Here is a 17,749-nt window from a genome sequence, read left to right as displayed (position 1 = left end):
ACCCAATAGTCTCCATTTGACGCGAAATTATGCTCGTATATTTGTCCTTGGACATTATATGTTCCTCGAAGCTCACAGTTATCCTCGAGCCACGCTCTCGGAAAACTGTTCGCTTTTCGGAACAGATAATGTCCGCGGAAAAATATCCGAGCATATTATCACGCCAATTGGAGACTATTGTTTATATATCGCGGTATTCCTTATTCCCCAATTTTCAAACCTGCGCGTGTCTCGAAAAATAACAAACAGAATAGCCTCCATTAGGCGCGAAAATATGCTCTGATATTTGTCCTTCGTGATTGTCTGTTCCTCAAAGCTCTCAGTTTTCCTCGAACCTCGAACTCGCTCTCTGAAAACTGTTTCACGGTGGAACAGATAATATCCGCGGACAAATATCCAAGCATATTTCGCGCCAAATGGAGGCCGTTGTTTATGTGCAGAAAGCTTCGGAGACGGTTTAATCATTCCACGTTACCGTCCCATTTACCGACAAATGAAAACATAGTTTATAGGAGCATCTTCGCTGACTTCATTATTTACGTTTCTCCTCATTAACATACGACTTTGCGCCGAGAAGGCACCACGCTAGACACAAATTGACAACAATCATTTTAAGAACTTGTGAAACTTAGTAATTGGTAAAAATTTTGACTGTTTGGGAGTAATATTGGGCTTCCCTTTCAAAAAGCGCTAATGAGCTCCGTACATTCTTTACAATTTTGAGTTTTTAAACCTGGGTCGCACAAAAGAATTCAATACATCAGGCTCAAACGTCTTGGCCGGACAGTTAATCGTGCTGTGGCCTTTCAATATTTAGAACTATTGTTGTTGTAGTTCCATCAGAAGCTGTATCGCTTATGCTAACGAGACAGATATTGTAAATAAAGATTCTGCTATAGATCTGAGACAAAACAAGTCATGAAAAGCCATATTGAAACGATCCCATAATCCACAGCGAGATAGAGTCACTTCAGATATCTTCTCGTTTCTAAAGTGGTGATGTGGTTTAATCAATCTGTTGCTCCTTGAAAGTAACGATCTCCCGGAAGAAACGACCCCTTCCCCCTGAATGTATCGAGATGCAATATGCAGCTAATTACAAAAAGTAACGACGAGGCTTTGCGATCGATGCATTTGCTGACGTCTCTGACAAATACCAAGTTGTCATAAGAGTTTACTTGCTTTCACTGCTAACCCTAAAATACTAACCTTAACTCTCCTTACCGATAGCCGCACTTTTGTTGGAATGACGTTTGAAGAATTTGGTCTTACATGAAGAAAATATCTCCTTGTTGTTTATCTTCATTATTCTCATGACTATAGACATTGAGAGAAATTTGATTTTGACTCGAATTGTAAGGGAATGGGGAGATGAGAAATGAGAGCTTACCCCCATTCTCTTCTCGCCTTGGTTGACAACTGGCGAAGCTCAGCAGCTTGTTTGTGCCCGGATAAAACTGCAGGCTTTCTGAAAGCATGCCTTTCTTATTTATGCCTAACTTATCTGAAAAGCTCAGCGTCGCAATGGTTTACTGAACTAACACCTAAATTGGATCAAATTTAATTTTTATTCTCGACATTGTTATTGCTGGCTCACATTTGAAGTATACTTATCAGACTATATATTTAAGGCTACATTACTTTTGAAGTTTCCAAGTCTTTTTGTGAGCTGCAAGTTACAATGAACGCATATGACGACTGCAAGAAGTCCCTCTGTCAGCCAGCAAGAATATGTTTACAAGCTAGAAGAGTAAGCGAGAGGAATTTAGCGCTCATATTCATGTACTCGATCGGACATCTCGCGCGAAGCCCTATTTACGATTTGTTGTGGTTTGCGCGCACTGACCTCCACTTAGAACAGAGGGGCAGCTGGCGGTCTTTTCAAACGCGGGCAAATTACAAAATATTACCTTTTTATGGTTTAAAACAATATTACTTTTCACGACGAACAAATTAAATTAACATTTCGTTTTTCCTGTGATCACAAGAGAGCCTCGGAGTTGGAAACAGAAACATGAATTCTCAAACAACAGTTTTTACTGAGTAGATCACCGCTTCAACAGACGATCACAGCTATATACCAGAGGCAGATCCAGAGGAGCAGTTGAGGGGGGTGGAAAATATCATAGAAATTACAATACAAAACCTTGATAAGTTACAGAATAAACTAATTGCAAGTGAATATCTTCTGGCTTTATACTTAAAGCATGCGGTTTTCTTCAAAATGGCTAATTTTCAAGCCTAAATGTTTCACATGAACCATATAAGCGTGTCAAATGAACCATATAGCAATGAATAGTTCAGAATGGACTGTTCATAGCCAATTCAAAATTTGAGGGATTTCTAATTTTTTTTTTAATCGGCTCATTGTGATCCCTAGGTTTTCCTTATGTTATGGTTGCATCTAGTGTTTTGGGACTTCAGTATTTACAACCCTTCATCAAAAGGGTTTTCTAAAATGGATTGTCACACAGTTTAGAATTCCATGTTTTCCATTCTAGGAACGTTTAGGCCTCTCTGTATTGAAGACAATTTTAAACTTAAATCTGTTGTTAGTTGCTTTATTTCATGGATTGAAATGATACTGATATCAGAGGAATCGAAAACCAATCGGCGAGAATAAATGCCGGGTAATTAATTCGCATATTGCTTCAAAGTTTAGACTATGCTCTCATGCTAGCCTGTGTACAGGCTACTCCCATGCTAAAAATAAAATTTAAAGTAAACAAAATGCAAGCGTTACACTTCGGTAGCATTACGAAGCTAGCTCGAAGAAAAGCTACGGCGTCTCCGAAGAAAAACGGACGAGGACAAATATGAAATCCGTAATAAGAAGCAATATACTGTACTTGGAAATAGTTTTAATCAAACAGCCGGGCCCGGCGTCACAATATAAGATGCAAGTAAACAACTTGTTCACGGAAATTTTCATATTTTGTTCCTCGAAAGCAAATACTTAGAAACATATATTGCAATAGTAATGAGCCTAAACAATGCATAAGCACATGGCAAATTGCAGAGGCGTCAAACTCGCGGAAACGACATGCAGATGACAGCGGAAACCCTGGAGACCTATGACCTCTAAAAATTTGCTACAGCACTCTCTAAAGGCTCAACCCTTCTTAAAATTCCTCTTTATAACATAGCATAAATTGCCCTTTATAAACAGGAGTGAAGCAAAGAAAGGTCGAGAGAGCGGCAAATGTACAAATGTCACGAACCGTAGGAGTCGTGTAGGCCTTTCAACCCCATTTTACACTGAAATGTTTTGGTGTATACAAGAATGCTATATAACAAAACTGTCTAAACATAACTAAATGAAACCCAAAACAAGTCCTACAGTTGTTCTGGCCAATCTCAAACAACGTAAACTGCAAAAACAAAGCCTTACGATAAGGTCTTCTAATCGGAAAAGTTATTATCTTTATTTTAAGAGCTATCAAAAAATATCATTAGTAGTAGTAGTAGTAATAGTAATTGGACCGAGTGGAGTACAATTCAGGGAGTAATTATAATCGCGCGAGTAATTTCAAAATCGGACAAGCGCGAAACGCGAGGTCGATTTGAAAATGCGAGCAAGTTTACTCTCTAAATTGTACGACACGAGATCCAATTACTAATTAATCGCACCTATAACAAATTTCAGAATTAAAACTGTCTTTTGGGAAGTTCTTTTGAGCGAAAACGTCTGTAGCGAGCGCTTTTCATAAGTTTTAAAAACTGTAGGAAACATTACGAAGGAAGCCATAAAAGCTCGCGTAATTGACGCGAAAATCATGTGGGTATCCAATTATAGGTATCCAATTACGAAAGGTTAAAATTGTATACCTGTAATTGGACACCCACATGATCGCGCGCCGATTACGTGACAAATAGACGCCCGGAGAACCAATCACGATCCAGAATTTTGTTATAAATGCGATTAGTGTTCTTCTTCTTCTTATTATTATTATTAGTAGTAGTAGTAGTAGTAGTAGTAGTAGTAGTAGCATAAGTATTAGTATTAGTGTTAGTATTAGTATTAGTATTAGTATTAGTATTAGTATTAGTATTAGTATTAGTATTATATTTTGTGGGGGGTGGGTTCGTTTGAGGGGGCGGGGGGGAGCTCATTTTCGGAATTAGACGGTTATATTTTTAAAGCTGTTGCGGTTTTTCGGGTGTTCCTGGTGTTTCGGATGTTCCCGGGTGTTCCGGTGTTCCGGTGCCCTGGTGTTCCGGTGCCCTGGTGTTCCGGTGCCCTGGTGTTCCGGTGCCCTGGTGTTCCGGTGTTCCACTGTTCCTAGTTTTAATACAAACCATTGAAACATCTACTTAAGTATGTATACTGTCTCAGGTGAAGTCACGAGAATACGTCCACCTGGCGCTGTTGCTATTCCAGCAGGATTTGGTAAACGGGTGATAGTTTTGCCTGTGAAGCGACCGTCTAAAGAAAATTGTTGAACTCGGTTATTGTTGTAATCAGATAAAAGAAGATTATTGGAGCTGTCTAGAAGCATACCATACGGCAAGTCAAATTGTCCATCCTGATTGCCTTTCTCCCCAAACTTGTACAAGAAAGTTCCTGACCGATCGAAAACTTTTATACAGTTATTGCCAAAATCAGCTACAAAAAACTTGTTTTTATAAGGAATGCAGCTTGTTGGATCCTTGAGTTTCTCATGTCCACTGTCTCCAAAAATCGAAATAGTTTCTCCTTCCTGTGACAACACTTGTATCCTGTGATTGCCGAACTCGGTTACAACAATGCGTCCTTCATCATCTAAACAAACATCAAGTGGATTCTTAAATTCTCCTTTTCCTGTGCCACATTTTCCAAAGCTGTTTACAGTAGTTCCGGTCTGAATATTTATGTGCTGTATTCTATGATTACATTGGTCTGCAATTAGAATCTCATTGTTGTTTACATAGGAAACGCCAGCTGGGTACTTAAATTGTGCAAGATTTTCTCCTTTGCCACCAAGCTTCCTTAAACAGTTGCCATCCCTATCGAGCTCATAAACAAAGTGGTAATCGTCATCTGTCAAAACTATCTTGCCTTCTGTATTAACAGCGATTCCCTCCAACCCTTGGGGCACTTCTCCTGGAAAGAATTTTACTTCCAACTCGCCAACGACAACAAGTTCACGCTCTTTCACCTGCACAATGAAAGGACAGGCTGGAAGTTTATCGCCATTGATCTTCACTTCAATGCTATAGGCGCCCGGTACTTTGGGAGTAAATTTCAGCTGAAGATTACCGTCCTCTTTCACGCTAACAATCACATTTGTAACATCTTTAGAGGGTTCAAACAGAACGTCCACTTGATCTTTCAGATCAGCCTGGTTACTGATCTTCCCTTCAGAAGTTTTGGGGCATAACGTAAACGCTGCTTCTATACCAGCCTGGATAGTTTGCTTCAGTCCTTCAAGCGTTGATCGATTTGCGTCTGCCTTTGGGATTGTCTCAATAAAACCTAATTTCGAGTCTTTTGCAGAAGCAGCTGTAAATTTGACGAATGAGGTCTCTTCATGTTTTGGAACTTCAATTTCACGCAACACTTCAAATCTCTGCTTCAAAGTTTCCTTGCTCCTCATGATATCTGAGCTTGAGCTTCTTTCTGTCAGATTTTTGGCAAACTCGACCGCTTGCTTCATTTGTTTGAGCAGAGACTGAGCTTGCTGGATTGCGGAGTTAATTCTCTCGAGCCTCGTCACGCGTGTTGACTCGAGTGATACAATCGCCTCACGCTCGCGCTCTCGAATCATTTTGATCATTTGCCCAGCAGCTCGCGAGACCTCGCGTTTAGCTGTTGCGACATTGTTTTCCAGCTCAGAAGCCGTGTCTTCAAATTGTCGAATCACTTCAGTAAGCTCGCTTGCCCTTTCGTTGATCATTTCAGCACCATACATGATGTTGGGTTTCTCGTCATGAGCGGCTTTGTCGAGTAAAACGATCTCATGATTTCGGTGATCCGTGACTATGCAAATTTGGCAAACACAAGCTTGGCACGAAAAGCAGAAAAATCTCGTGATTTCTTTCTCGTGGAACTGCTGTGAACAAAATGGCTGTCGCTTCAGCAAGGCTTCGTAATCTTTTGATTTAAACTCCTTGACTGGCGTGACTTTATGTCCTTCGAACGACTCACTCAGCATTTCGTGTGCGTTGTAACAGTCTGGGCACATAAACCGTCCGCATTCGAAGCAATAGTACATCTGGTAGTTGCTTTTCTTACATTGGGAACAAGTAATGTTACTTCCGTCACCAGTCCGTCGAACGGCAAGAAGACTCAATAAACTGTTGTGGAAAAAACTGCTCGGTAAACTTTTGAAACGGTTTCCCTCGGGCAGATCGATTTGCGCTTGGCACTCTGGACAACGGAACTTTCCTTGTCTGTGGCTGGCTCTTGCATGATTCTCCAAACACTGACGGCAAAATGTGTGAAGACACGATATAGTTTTGGGTTCGTTGTAGGTATCGAGACAAATCGAGCATTCGAGATGTTTCTTGAGGTCTTTCAGAAGGGACTCCATCGCTAGACGTCGCCCGTGAAGCTTGCAAAACACAACTGCACCAGAGACGTTCTTTTAGATTCCGAGAAAACTGAATTAATTAACGTCATAAGTCTGCTTGGAGCTAATCAAATGTCTTAATTGCGGTGCATATGATAGATGATAAATCGTTGGTTGATCCAATTATTATCTCAAATAATTTATTTAGCTAGTGACAGAGTTGTTAATCGGCAATCGTTTCGAAAATTCTCAACAGAGTTTAAAGGGAATTAACTTGATCCGCTGCGCTCTATTGTAAACTAAGCTTGTTGATCTGTTGAGTGTTATATATTGTAAGTGTGTCATTGTTGTCTGCGGGAGTTCTGTTTTGAGACGATCGAACTATTTTAGTAAATTATCATAAACAAATTGCAAAGGCACGCAAGGCGTGCATATGACCATCGTCTCTTGTTGTTTGCAGTCTTTGAACAAGAACCAAAAACTTGGCTGAAAGAAAATAAATAAACAAAAATTTACCTGAGCTGAAAACATAACTGAGCACTTTTCAACTTCCCTACATTCGTCAGAGTTGTGCCAGAGAAGCCGACTATTTTGCAGCTACCTTTGGCTGTAATGAATATTTTCAGATTCAAATCTTGGAGGAATAGCTTGTAGGCAACTCATTATCACGCATGTTTTCACTTAAAACACAGTTTTTACTCAGTCAATGGAAAACTCGGGTTAACGTTCCGTCTGTAATAATTAATTAACAAGACTTTGTTCCTGACCCCTACTCGATCTAGAAATGGAGGAAAACTTACTAAAACCATACTCACCGCACTTGCAAAAGTTGGCGTTTATGGCAATGGTACAGTTTTGCAGCTGAGTTTTGTTATAGAGCCGAAGGAGGCGGTCTATATTCATATAATTATCATACAAGCTCATGAGTGCTTAAGGTGATATATACCCAAAAACATGGCGATGTTCATGAAAAATTCCATGTTTTTAAAAAATACAAGGTTAAGACCCTTGAACACTTGTTAAAATCATTTTGAAACGATCTTGCCGAATTTACCTCTAGGTAAGTGTGATATTTAAGGAAAGTACACGGTGGTATAAGTTTTTTTACGTAGCAACGGCCATAGCAACGGCTGCTAACAGTAAGAACATGACCAAAAATATAGATAAGTTTTAACATATATGAACGATACTTTGCAGTAAAGCTGTAAAGAGATGTACTACTCGATTGGTATAATTACTTGGGAAAAGCTTTGCCTGATTTACCAACACAGGCTCATTCATTTCCCTTATGAAATGGAACATTTCCTATAGCAACGGAAACTTTTTACAAAATAGAACAACCATTACACGTCCTCCCCTCCCTGGAGATCCAATCTGCACCTTCCCCCGCAATGTTTGGCTTGTTAGATGTTTAATCTATCATTTAAGAAACTTAAAGTGCATTTTTCTCAACGGTCTACTTTTGTACCAACTAACTTCACGCCAACATTTCTACTTTGGAAGGTAGTTAAGAGAAATTCGTGAAATTTGGGGTAATCAAAGACCAATGGTGTCGTGATACAATAAACTAAAAAAATCATAACATTTTAACGTCTGTCACGTGACACTAGATAATTTGTTCACTGGGTTTGGTGCAATATAAGGTTATTTCCAAATAAAGCCTGTAGAAAGCACTGAGAACAAGAGTTAACTGTCAAAACTTTAGTTTACTGCATAGAACGAAACAGAAACTTACAAGATATTCTTGTTTGAAAATCAAATGTTGTTTTGTGAAAGAAAAGGAACTGTTGGCGTCAATACTGTAAAACACTACTTCAAAAGGCTGTGTCTGGTTTCCATAGCAACCATTTTGAGTAAAACTTTCGAAATTTAATGTTTCTTTTTGAGTGCAACAGCACACAATTGATCTTTCTTCACCACATTTAAACGAACTTTTTGGTTCATTTTAGGGTACCATACCACCTTAACAATAGCGGCCTCGCGGCGAGAATTCATGATTAATAGCGGAGCTCCTGTGCGTTCGAAGGCGATTAAGCGGAGCCCCATTGCTTAGAAACGTTGGTAACCCATGGAGCCAAAAAAAAAAATTGTTGTCACGTGATTGTCCGTTCGGCCGTCCGTTGCCCGCACGGCCCTTTCATGCAAATCAATGTGAAATGTCACTCTGCAACAAGCTAATTCCCAAGGCTCTTCCCTCAGAGATTAGGAGGGGCGGGTTTACAACATGCGTCTTTGATATTGCGTTTAATGTTAAGTTTAATTGAAACCTGTCAAAACAAGGAATATGCTGACCATTATCGCGTGATCATATCGAGGTCACGTGTTTTTTAAGTTTACCGCTGTCCAGTCACGGTTTTTGATTGGATCGTAGGTTCAAACCAGGTTAAATTATTGAAATCAGGAGCTCGGGTCTTAGGCTTGGCTTAATCTATATATTATAAATCTTCTAGCGTTCTGTCACGAAGGCTGTTCTCGTATTAGCTACGCTACTCACTATCTATTCTGTTGTAGATAGTGGGTAGCCTAGCAGTGTGCGGTTGTTAACATAATAGCGGCCGCTTCTTTCCGTTTTCGAAATGTCTGTGAAGAGGATTCTAAAATACTTTGCTAGTCGACCAGTAAATTTAATTACTAAAACTTCAGATTATTCGCTCTCGATTTCTATGCTTGATAGTTGACTCAGGCTGTGCCGGTTCTCGTCAACTATGACCCAATATAAATCTTAAGCTACCAGTGTAATCGCAGTTAACTGGATGATAGATTTTCCTGGATGCAGTTTGTCTTAAACTAATATGTGTTGGGCATTAACCGTGATATTGAACTGAAAGCAACTGTGTAAGCCTCAATTCATTAAAAGTAAGTTGAGCTGCTCGAATCGATTTAAATCATGTACGGTCACTGTAAATCATTACTACATTTTTTAATGCTCGGAAACCGGCCGTAGAACAAAAACAGGTCTAGCCGAGGTTCTACCAATAACATAAAAATATCGACATCAGTTTAAAGTTCAGCTGCAACCATGATGAAGCATTAATTTCGTCGCCGTAAAAATTGTCCGCGTCGGTGTCAAAATTTTGTTATTAAAGTTCATGTGTGAGCGCGGGAGCTACATCAAAATCAGCGATTTTCTTTAACCTATTTATGACCTGAACAAGAATTCGATACCCTATTTATGACCTGACACAGTTGCTGTAAACATAATTTGTGAAGGGCTTTTGTTGATGAACTTATCGATAATGATAAAAAAAGTAAATTCTAGCAAAAAAACATACTAGAGTGCAGAAACCATACCCTATTTTTAAATAGGTTTAAAAATCCTTTTCAAGAGTCGTATCTCTTTTGGAGAGCGAATAATCTCTTTCGAGAGAGCCAAAACGAATCATGATAAAGTCCTTCGCGAAAATAAGTCTATATGGAACCAAAAGGTCGAGACAGCAGAAAGCAAATCGTAATTTGCTTTCTGCTGATCTGATTACGATTACGATTCTAATTACGATTCTGCAAGTTGTAATTAATTTATGACACATATTTCGGTGTTACTAACATTATCGTCAGTTACAGAATATTTGAAAAACCGGTAGGACTATATAACCACTAGGCGAAACATGCATAATTATTTATGATTAAGTGACAAAAATAGATTACATATTTGAGTGAGTTACAAAATTTTGGAAAGAATATGAATCCTAAAGCGTAAGTGTCAGGTTGACGTAATGAACTTGTTGATTTAAATTGGGCTTTTCCCAATTTATATGCATAACCTCCTTTTAAGTTGAAATTTAGTAGGGGCGGAATCAAGGATTTCGAAACAATCCGCAGAGCAAGATTGACGACAACGTTCTGAGCTTTGTAAGTGTTTGAAGATGTGTGAGGACTTGTCTGAAGAGAGATGTTCACGGACGCGTGTGGAAAAATGACGACCAGTTTCGCCGATATAGCAAGCATTACAGCAAGCACAAGTAAATTTGTAAATCACACGTGAAAAAAGTTCTTTAGGGACAGAATCCTTTATTGAGAAAAAAATTCTTAATTTAAACGTCGTAAACACTAATTTGATGTCAAGATCATTACAATAAAGTTTGACAAGGCGGCGTATTTTGCTTTGAACTACAGTAGAAAAACGACCTAAATAAGGTAACTTATAAAAGTATTGTTTGCCCTGTGAAGTAGTGGTGTTTGAGTGGAGCCATATCAGTCAATGGCTGTGTTCAAATATCGGTAGATGCATTTATCGATGAGATGAACGGGGAAAAGATTGTTACGCAAAATGAAAACTAGTTTCATAATGTCCTTGTGGAAGCCCAGCCAAGTATTATTGATTTTAAAAACCCTGTCAATTAATGTCCTGATAAGTCCGATTTTGTATGACAGAGGTGCGAAACTAAGGTAATTGGTGAGCAGACTTGTAACGGTCTTCTTACGGAAGGTACTAGTGACTAGTAACCAATTAGGAGCCGAGGTTATTGTTTGGAGAACAATGAATTCTATTGTTCTTTAAATCCAAGATGGCGCCGGTTAGTTTTTAGCCAATCGGAAACTGAGTTGGGATCATGTGACGTCACCAAGATGGCGACGCCCACAAAAGTGGGGCCATGTTGGAAAACAGCCCACCAGGCTCGACAGAGGACCTGGGATCGGTCTCACGGATTTCCATGGCGACACAATCGTTAAAAAAACGATAAAATACTTACAGTATCCTGTGTTCCTAAACGATAGAAGTCCGTCCGGCAAACAGCCATGATGAAGACTGAGAGACTTGGGTCCGTCTGCAGCTTAGGTAGGGTGGGGCAAAGCATGGCGGGACGACGACTTCATCGTGAACCAATCGGAGGAAAGAAATCAGAATGAATTAAAATACTTACACTTGGGCTTCCCCAGTTCCCCTCTCTTAAGGAGAGCATTGAACTCTACGATCTCTGCGTGATGTCATAACGTTAGGGATTACCCCTTACATAAAACAAAATAAATAAAATTAATAATTAAAAATTAATTTCTGAAAGTCTTCCATGTGACTGATCGTTGATTTACTCCATCATTAATCGAAAGCGAGATGACAAGAGTGTTTTGCGTGCTTTCTTTCTCATTTTATAAGCCTTGAGGTTTCATCCACGTGATTCATTTTGTGACGTCAAGGGGTACCCCTCTAGCTCTACCCCTCTTTTTCGAATTATTATTCTCAGTACTTTTTACTCACTTATGTAACACTAGAATAACATAAGACAGAAAAAATCAAGCTGAGAGACTATAGGGGGCCTGTCCCAAAACATCATGGGACGATGACCTCATCGGTATCCAGTCAGAATGAGTTAAAATATTGGCTCCTCCTCAGTCCCCTCTCTTAAGGAGAAGATTAAACCAAACATTACACAATGTCAAATGTCATGAACTTTAATATCAAAACTTTTGCGCTAACATTAAAAGATATGACGTCATTGCCATGTTGATCGAGTAAAAAGACTGGTTTCTATCGTCATCACACAATTTCAAATGAACTTTAATGTCCAAAAAGTTTGCGCTAAAATTACAGAAAGCTGCAGACAGCTGGTCATTGTGTTTCAAATAAGATAACACTATAAAAAAAAGGAACAGAAATAATTTTATCCGGAACGTGAATGCAATCTTTGAAGAGTAACGAATAATAAGCATTAAAATGGAGGATGTTGGATAACTGTTGTAATTGCACATGGATGTACGAATAACAACGATAGATTCGCTGTTAACAATCCATAAAAGCTGCAATGATAAGCGTCTTCCTCCATGTTGTACATGGAAAATAACGAACAGCGAGGTACTCGGATTGACAACAGGTCAGAATGGTCAAATGGAACGGCCCGTTTCGATCGGACCGGTCCAACCGAGAAAAGTGGTCCACCTCGAAAGGTGGACCGATTTTTTCGAAACTTTTCCGGTTGGACCGAACCGATCCATTCAGTTTTAAATCGAAAGTTCCGGAAATTTTGGCTGAATGGATCGCGCCCAAGGCTGAGGTATTTCATTTACAAGCTATTTACAATCTCTTGACCCGTGGAAATAAAGAAAGCAGCTTCTGCTCACATGTTTTGGCATAATTTGTACTGGTGGTGAGCATCAGTTTTATTTGTGTGGTGGAAGAAAACTCATACTTCTGGACATCAAAATAGGGCTGCCATACACTCATCTGCAAAGGGAGATATGAAATGGACCCAGATAAGACAAATGAGCCACATTACCTATATGTGTGTGCTAGCTAGTGATGAGGTAGGCAGGGAAAATGGTCATTTATCCAGACTGACTTTAACTCGGGCAAACCTGAGTAAACAGAACCACCACCATGTTGAAATATATAGCCAATTTTGATATTTGGCTCAAAGGCTTTGGAGAATAACAAGAAGTTGTATCAAGCGCAAGGGATGTTTGTTTTATTCCTCTAATAAGGCGAAGAGATGAGTAAGGATTTTAATACATCAAATTTGGTGTTAAGAGTTACCTATTAGTGGCTAGTTCCTGTAATGAAAGGATAGTTAAATAAGACAGTAAGGAAGGTTAAAATAAAGTCAGATGAATACAGTCTTTAATAGCACTTGTCTTAAATGACAATTCTTGGAAAATTAGTGCCAGGGGCTAGAGAAAGGGCAGCACAGAGAGAATGAGGTAGAAAAGTTAAATTTCCTGTACAATCACCACCACAACTACTTGAGTGGGCCATTATTTAAGCAGTAAATTAAAAAGTCTAGAAGATCAGAACAAAAGTCTTAGTCTGATTATGAAGAATCAAAAACATAAATTATTAGTTTCAAATATGAACCAAAGAGATGGTGATGATTCTCAATTCTACCAAGGGACCTATCCAGTATTCACTGTGATAAATAATGCCAGATGCTTTGTCTGAACCTGAAGCAGACCTCTTGCAGTAATAGGTTATTATGTGAGAGGCCAAATCCTCAACCTAACGTAACAGAATAGCGCTGTACCTACTGTAATCATTATAAAACGTGCTATAACTCTGTCAGCTAAGTGCAAACACAAGGGTCACGAAGCTGTTCAAAAAGGTATCCATTACCATCTTGCAATACAGAAATATTTCAGTTTATATATACCGTTGATATTACAACACCACACACACAAAAAAATACTCGAATGAAATATTACATCGTGATGACTGGAATCTGGCGCACACTGAAATAAACATCACATTACTTCGTAGTGGAGTTCCTGCTCGCATGTTTACAACGGAATATTTATCCCCGCTCCCTCGCAATGTCCAGAATTTAGATGTAGGGCGACTGGAACTCTACTTTAGATGTTTCAACGTGAAATAAGCAAAACGTTTCCAAAACTTTGCAAACGCTTTCCGCTTACAGAAGTCCGCCATGTTTCTTTTCCAGGAAGCCAGTACGTAATTTCTTAACTGGGGCGAGGAAGGGTAGTGTGACAAGGAAACGTCCCAAACTCTGCAGATTTCATAGCGTCCTACAAAATTAATACAGCTTTTCTTGTGTCTAGTTGTTTGACGGGGTTTCGTTGAATATCAAAACCGAAAAAAACTACGATCATTGCTGGCAACAGAATAAGACCATGCTAAATTGGGTCTTGTTATAAAATGAGTTAAATTCAATGGTATGTTGACCAGCAAACGTGACAATTTTAGTTTTCACGCCAACGTTTGTAACTTGATATTTTTGTTTTCCTCATAAAGGTATACAACACGAGACTCTTGTTTTTTCGAAAACATAGGGGCGATGTGCTCTTTCTTCATTGCCGGAGAAAACTGGTATAAAGTTAATTAGTATCACCCAACTAGTGGACTAATGCACTAACTAGTGGACTATTAGTAATAGTCCTCGAGTAACGAAATTGGCGCAATCGAGCGTGACGCTTTCTTTCGTTTTATTCCCAAATAAACATTTCTTTAACTTGCATTTGCTAACTTTATTATTGCCTTTTCTGTCCGACTAGTTGGGTGATACTAAAACAATTAGACCCTTCGCCCTCAAGGGCCACGGGTCAATAGCCCATTTGGCTTCGCCTCATGGGCTATTGACCCGTAGCCCTTGCGGACTACGGGTCTAATTGTTAAATATCTAGTGAAAAATGGAACAAGAACGATTTCTTTAAAAACGCTAATTATCATTTCACGGATAAACAAAAACTAATCTAATTATTAGACAGTCACGTCTGACACGTCGAGTAACGGAATAGTGCGGTTTTATTCTGTTGCCACCTTTGCCGTTAACAATAAAACCACTTCAAATTAATACACAATGATATCGATAAATACAAGAACCTACAGTTCAAACTATTTTCAACGACTGACTCTGGAAAGCTGGTACACTAACTTGGAACAAACGCCGATGTCATCAACTACCGGCACCTTACAAATGACTTTATCGACGACGTAAACGAAACCGACAACGGACCTCTAACAGACCAACTTAATTTGACTGACGGTAGGACTAATTTGACTAACAATAGACGGATCGAAAACGACCAATGACTGATGACAACTTTACACGAGTCTTACAGCCAATACCATCATGGCTAAACTGACCAATCACTTTCAACAGAGCAGATTTACAACACCATCGACTGACAAACACTATTCACTTGACTCTGAAGATGACTTCCGCTCAACTTGTCGAAACGTTAGTCACCAACAACAGTTCTTTTCAGAACTATCCTCGCCCGAACGATCGACGATTACACAATACGAATAAAAGAACGTTATGTAAGCTAAACCTACAGCGAAACAAATTCTACTTTTTTTTCTTTCTGCGCTGTACATCGTAACCAAAACAAACTTGTTGGATTAGCCTTACCATAACTGTTAAGAGTGAGTGCTGCTACCTCCAGGGGCTTTTAATTCACAAAAAAAAAATAACTCTTGCACACCTTGCGTGCCTATGTTTTTAAATAACCTACGAGTCCAAAAACGTTTTCGTATTTAGCTCGTTTTATCGCAATATGATTTGAATTGCTGTAATGTTCTATAAGCCACATGCAGTCATTGACTGCCTATTTTTTGTCGGTGTTTTCGTAGTTTGAACTCATACCGCGATCGGCTCAGTTATCTCATGAGAACGTTTCGAGCATGACCTTTGCTTACCTGGCTGGTTTTCAGGCAATATAATTCGAGGGCCGACCCATTCCGAAAACGATCGATATCTTTGTATGTGAGATGAACGTATAAGGCACGATTCTTGCCAAAAACTTCTTGGCAAAAGGCCGCATTCTGTCACAAAGAGCGAGGAATGTCGCGTTCTCGTCCCCAGTTTCCACAGTCTACGTATGGAACGTCTGGGACCATGGAACGTCTGGCGACCAAGAACGGCTTGTATTTTATGACTCGGGCTTTCTTACGGAAGCTCGAGTAATGAGTCAGGCAGTGTTTGGGATGAAAGACAGCCTTTAGTAATGATTATCTATAAATACTTTGATCTAACTTAACTGTTGATAATTCTATTATATTGAAACACGCACTACTTAAAATATAATAGACTAAAAATAGTCCTGCACAAGAAACAAGTAAACTGAGTTAAAACAGATTTGTTTTTTACGAACATGAAATTAAATACTATAAATACTATAAATATTGACGAGTGAGAGAACATAAATCAGACATATATAATTATACATACTAATCAAAGAAGCTGTCATTTGAAGTGTCTGTAGGAGTAACCAACGAGGGAGAGGAGGGAAAACTAAAGCGAATGAAATAACACTGCCAATGTTACTTGAGTTACAGCAGTGCTAAAATGTGATCCAGCTCTGTGAGCAGTAGAATATCAGGAGTACCCAACGACACTTTAACAGGAAATTTAAGATGTGACTTCCCAAGCACTGATTCTGTGCTCCCACGTCAATTACCATTAATAATTAACTTTCCTGGGAAAAAAATATCCGCTCTTCACTGCTAGCAAGATCGACTTTATTTCATAAAACTCCCAGCCAGACATAATGAAAATTTTGAATACCGAGCTAGAAAAATGGCAATTAGCCAAGTAGCCAGCCAGCAGTAAAGAGTAACATTTGAAATGCCAGCAAGGCAATTATAGGCGAAAAAAATATTCTGGCCAGCGTTTTGACCTAGATTAAAAACAAACGCATTGTTTAGGACCTTTATTCAACAGCCTATCGTCTGTTGACTATTATTAGAGATAAATTAGTAATATGTGGTTATTTTTGCAGCTGTGAGCAAAATCTACACTTTGATTATCTTATCCCTTAAAAACAATACAACTTACCATTTATGTCTTAAGCGGATCGGACAAGGTGTCTCCCAGCAAGTTGTTTTCAGATACTTCAGATGCCTTCCAGGTTCAGCATACGTGTGACAGTTTGGCACTTTACGTTCTGACATCTAAAATGATTCACGCTAATGTTTAAAATAAGACCCCTCTAATCCTTCTAGACATTCAGATCAAACTTGCTTTCACCAAAGAAATGTTTGTTGCAAAATTACTTTTACATAATGCTGTAAGGGAAATGAACAAAAAAATAATATTGAAGTCCTTTACTAATACATATCGGCCTTACTTCTACATTGCTAGTGCAATAATGATTGTAATTTCAACAATAGCAGCACACTTTATATGTTTACCCCGATTTAGTAGTTTACAATTATTTCTAATGATTTTTTTTGAAAAATAAAGGGTTATGCCAGCTCCCTAAAACAACTAAAAGGAGCTGGTTTAGTATTGATTAGTAACACCCTGTTTACCTCAAAAGTATTGAAAAACGTCTTTTTCTTTTTCTTTGGACAACTGTCTTCTCTGAGCTTCCCACTCTGGAATTGCGAGATAAAAGTGTATAAACCACATTAGAATCTTTATCATAAAATGAATTTTAAAAAAATCTTGATAATACATACCTTGAATGTTGGTGATCCATCTCAGTCCATGTCACTGATCCATGCCTTAACCAAGACTGCAAAGCACTGTCAACACAACTTTCACAAAATTAATTTAACTTGAAAGCTAAACAACCAAAGACACTCATATTCCTAGAGGTAGTTTACAGTAAAAATTTCATAAATACCCATTGAAGGGATGTTGAAGGCCGTTCACCGTAAAAGTTTCACACGGTTAAGTGCAAAGTTTCGCATCAAAGACCACGGCATTGTTGGGATGTTACAGGCCGTTCACCGTAAAAGTTTCACACGGTAAGTGCAAAGTTTCGCAGCAAAGACCCCGGCATTAATGGGATGTTACAGGCCGTTCACGGTGAAAGTTTCACACGGTTAAGTGCAAAGTTTCGCAGCAAAGATCCCGGCATTGTTGGGA

General features: G+C 39.0%; 1 protein-coding gene and 1 long non-coding RNA gene across 2 annotated transcripts; both read right to left on the bottom strand.

Moving 5' to 3' along the window:
* Positions 1–2,545: 2,545 nt before the first annotated feature.
* Positions 2,546–6,675, bottom strand: LOC110067285 (E3 ubiquitin-protein ligase TRIM45-like). The gene has a single exon (XM_020774600.2). It carries the CDS (start codon positions 6,510–6,512, stop codon positions 4,311–4,313), a length of 2,202 nt encoding a protein of 733 aa, XP_020630259.2. The 5' UTR covers positions 6,513–6,675; the 3' UTR covers positions 2,546–4,310.
* A 10,036-nt stretch (positions 6,676–16,711) lies between these two features.
* Positions 16,712–17,500, bottom strand: LOC149113508 (uncharacterized). The gene is made up of 3 exons (XR_016206852.1): positions 17,338–17,500; positions 17,188–17,253; positions 16,712–16,827 (listed from the first exon to the last, which is right to left on the bottom strand). It is a non-coding gene; the product is annotated as an uncharacterized LOC149113508 (long non-coding RNA).
* Between the last annotated feature and the right edge of the window lie 249 nt (positions 17,501–17,749).

Source organism: Orbicella faveolata, unplaced genomic scaffold (genome assembly GCF_042242905.1).
Source record: "Orbicella faveolata isolate gen_17 unplaced genomic scaffold, um_ofav_v1 contig_15, whole genome shotgun sequence".
Classification (NCBI taxonomy): domain Eukaryota; kingdom Metazoa; phylum Cnidaria; class Anthozoa; order Scleractinia; family Merulinidae; genus Orbicella; species Orbicella faveolata.
This window is presented reverse-complemented; position numbering and strand designations above follow the sequence as displayed.

Bases quoted from the DNA above. Each gene is read 5' to 3' on its own strand.
- LOC110067285 (XM_020774600.2), bottom strand. From the start codon at position 6,512: ATGGAGTCCCTTCTGAAAGACCTCAAGAAACATCTCGAATGCTCGATT.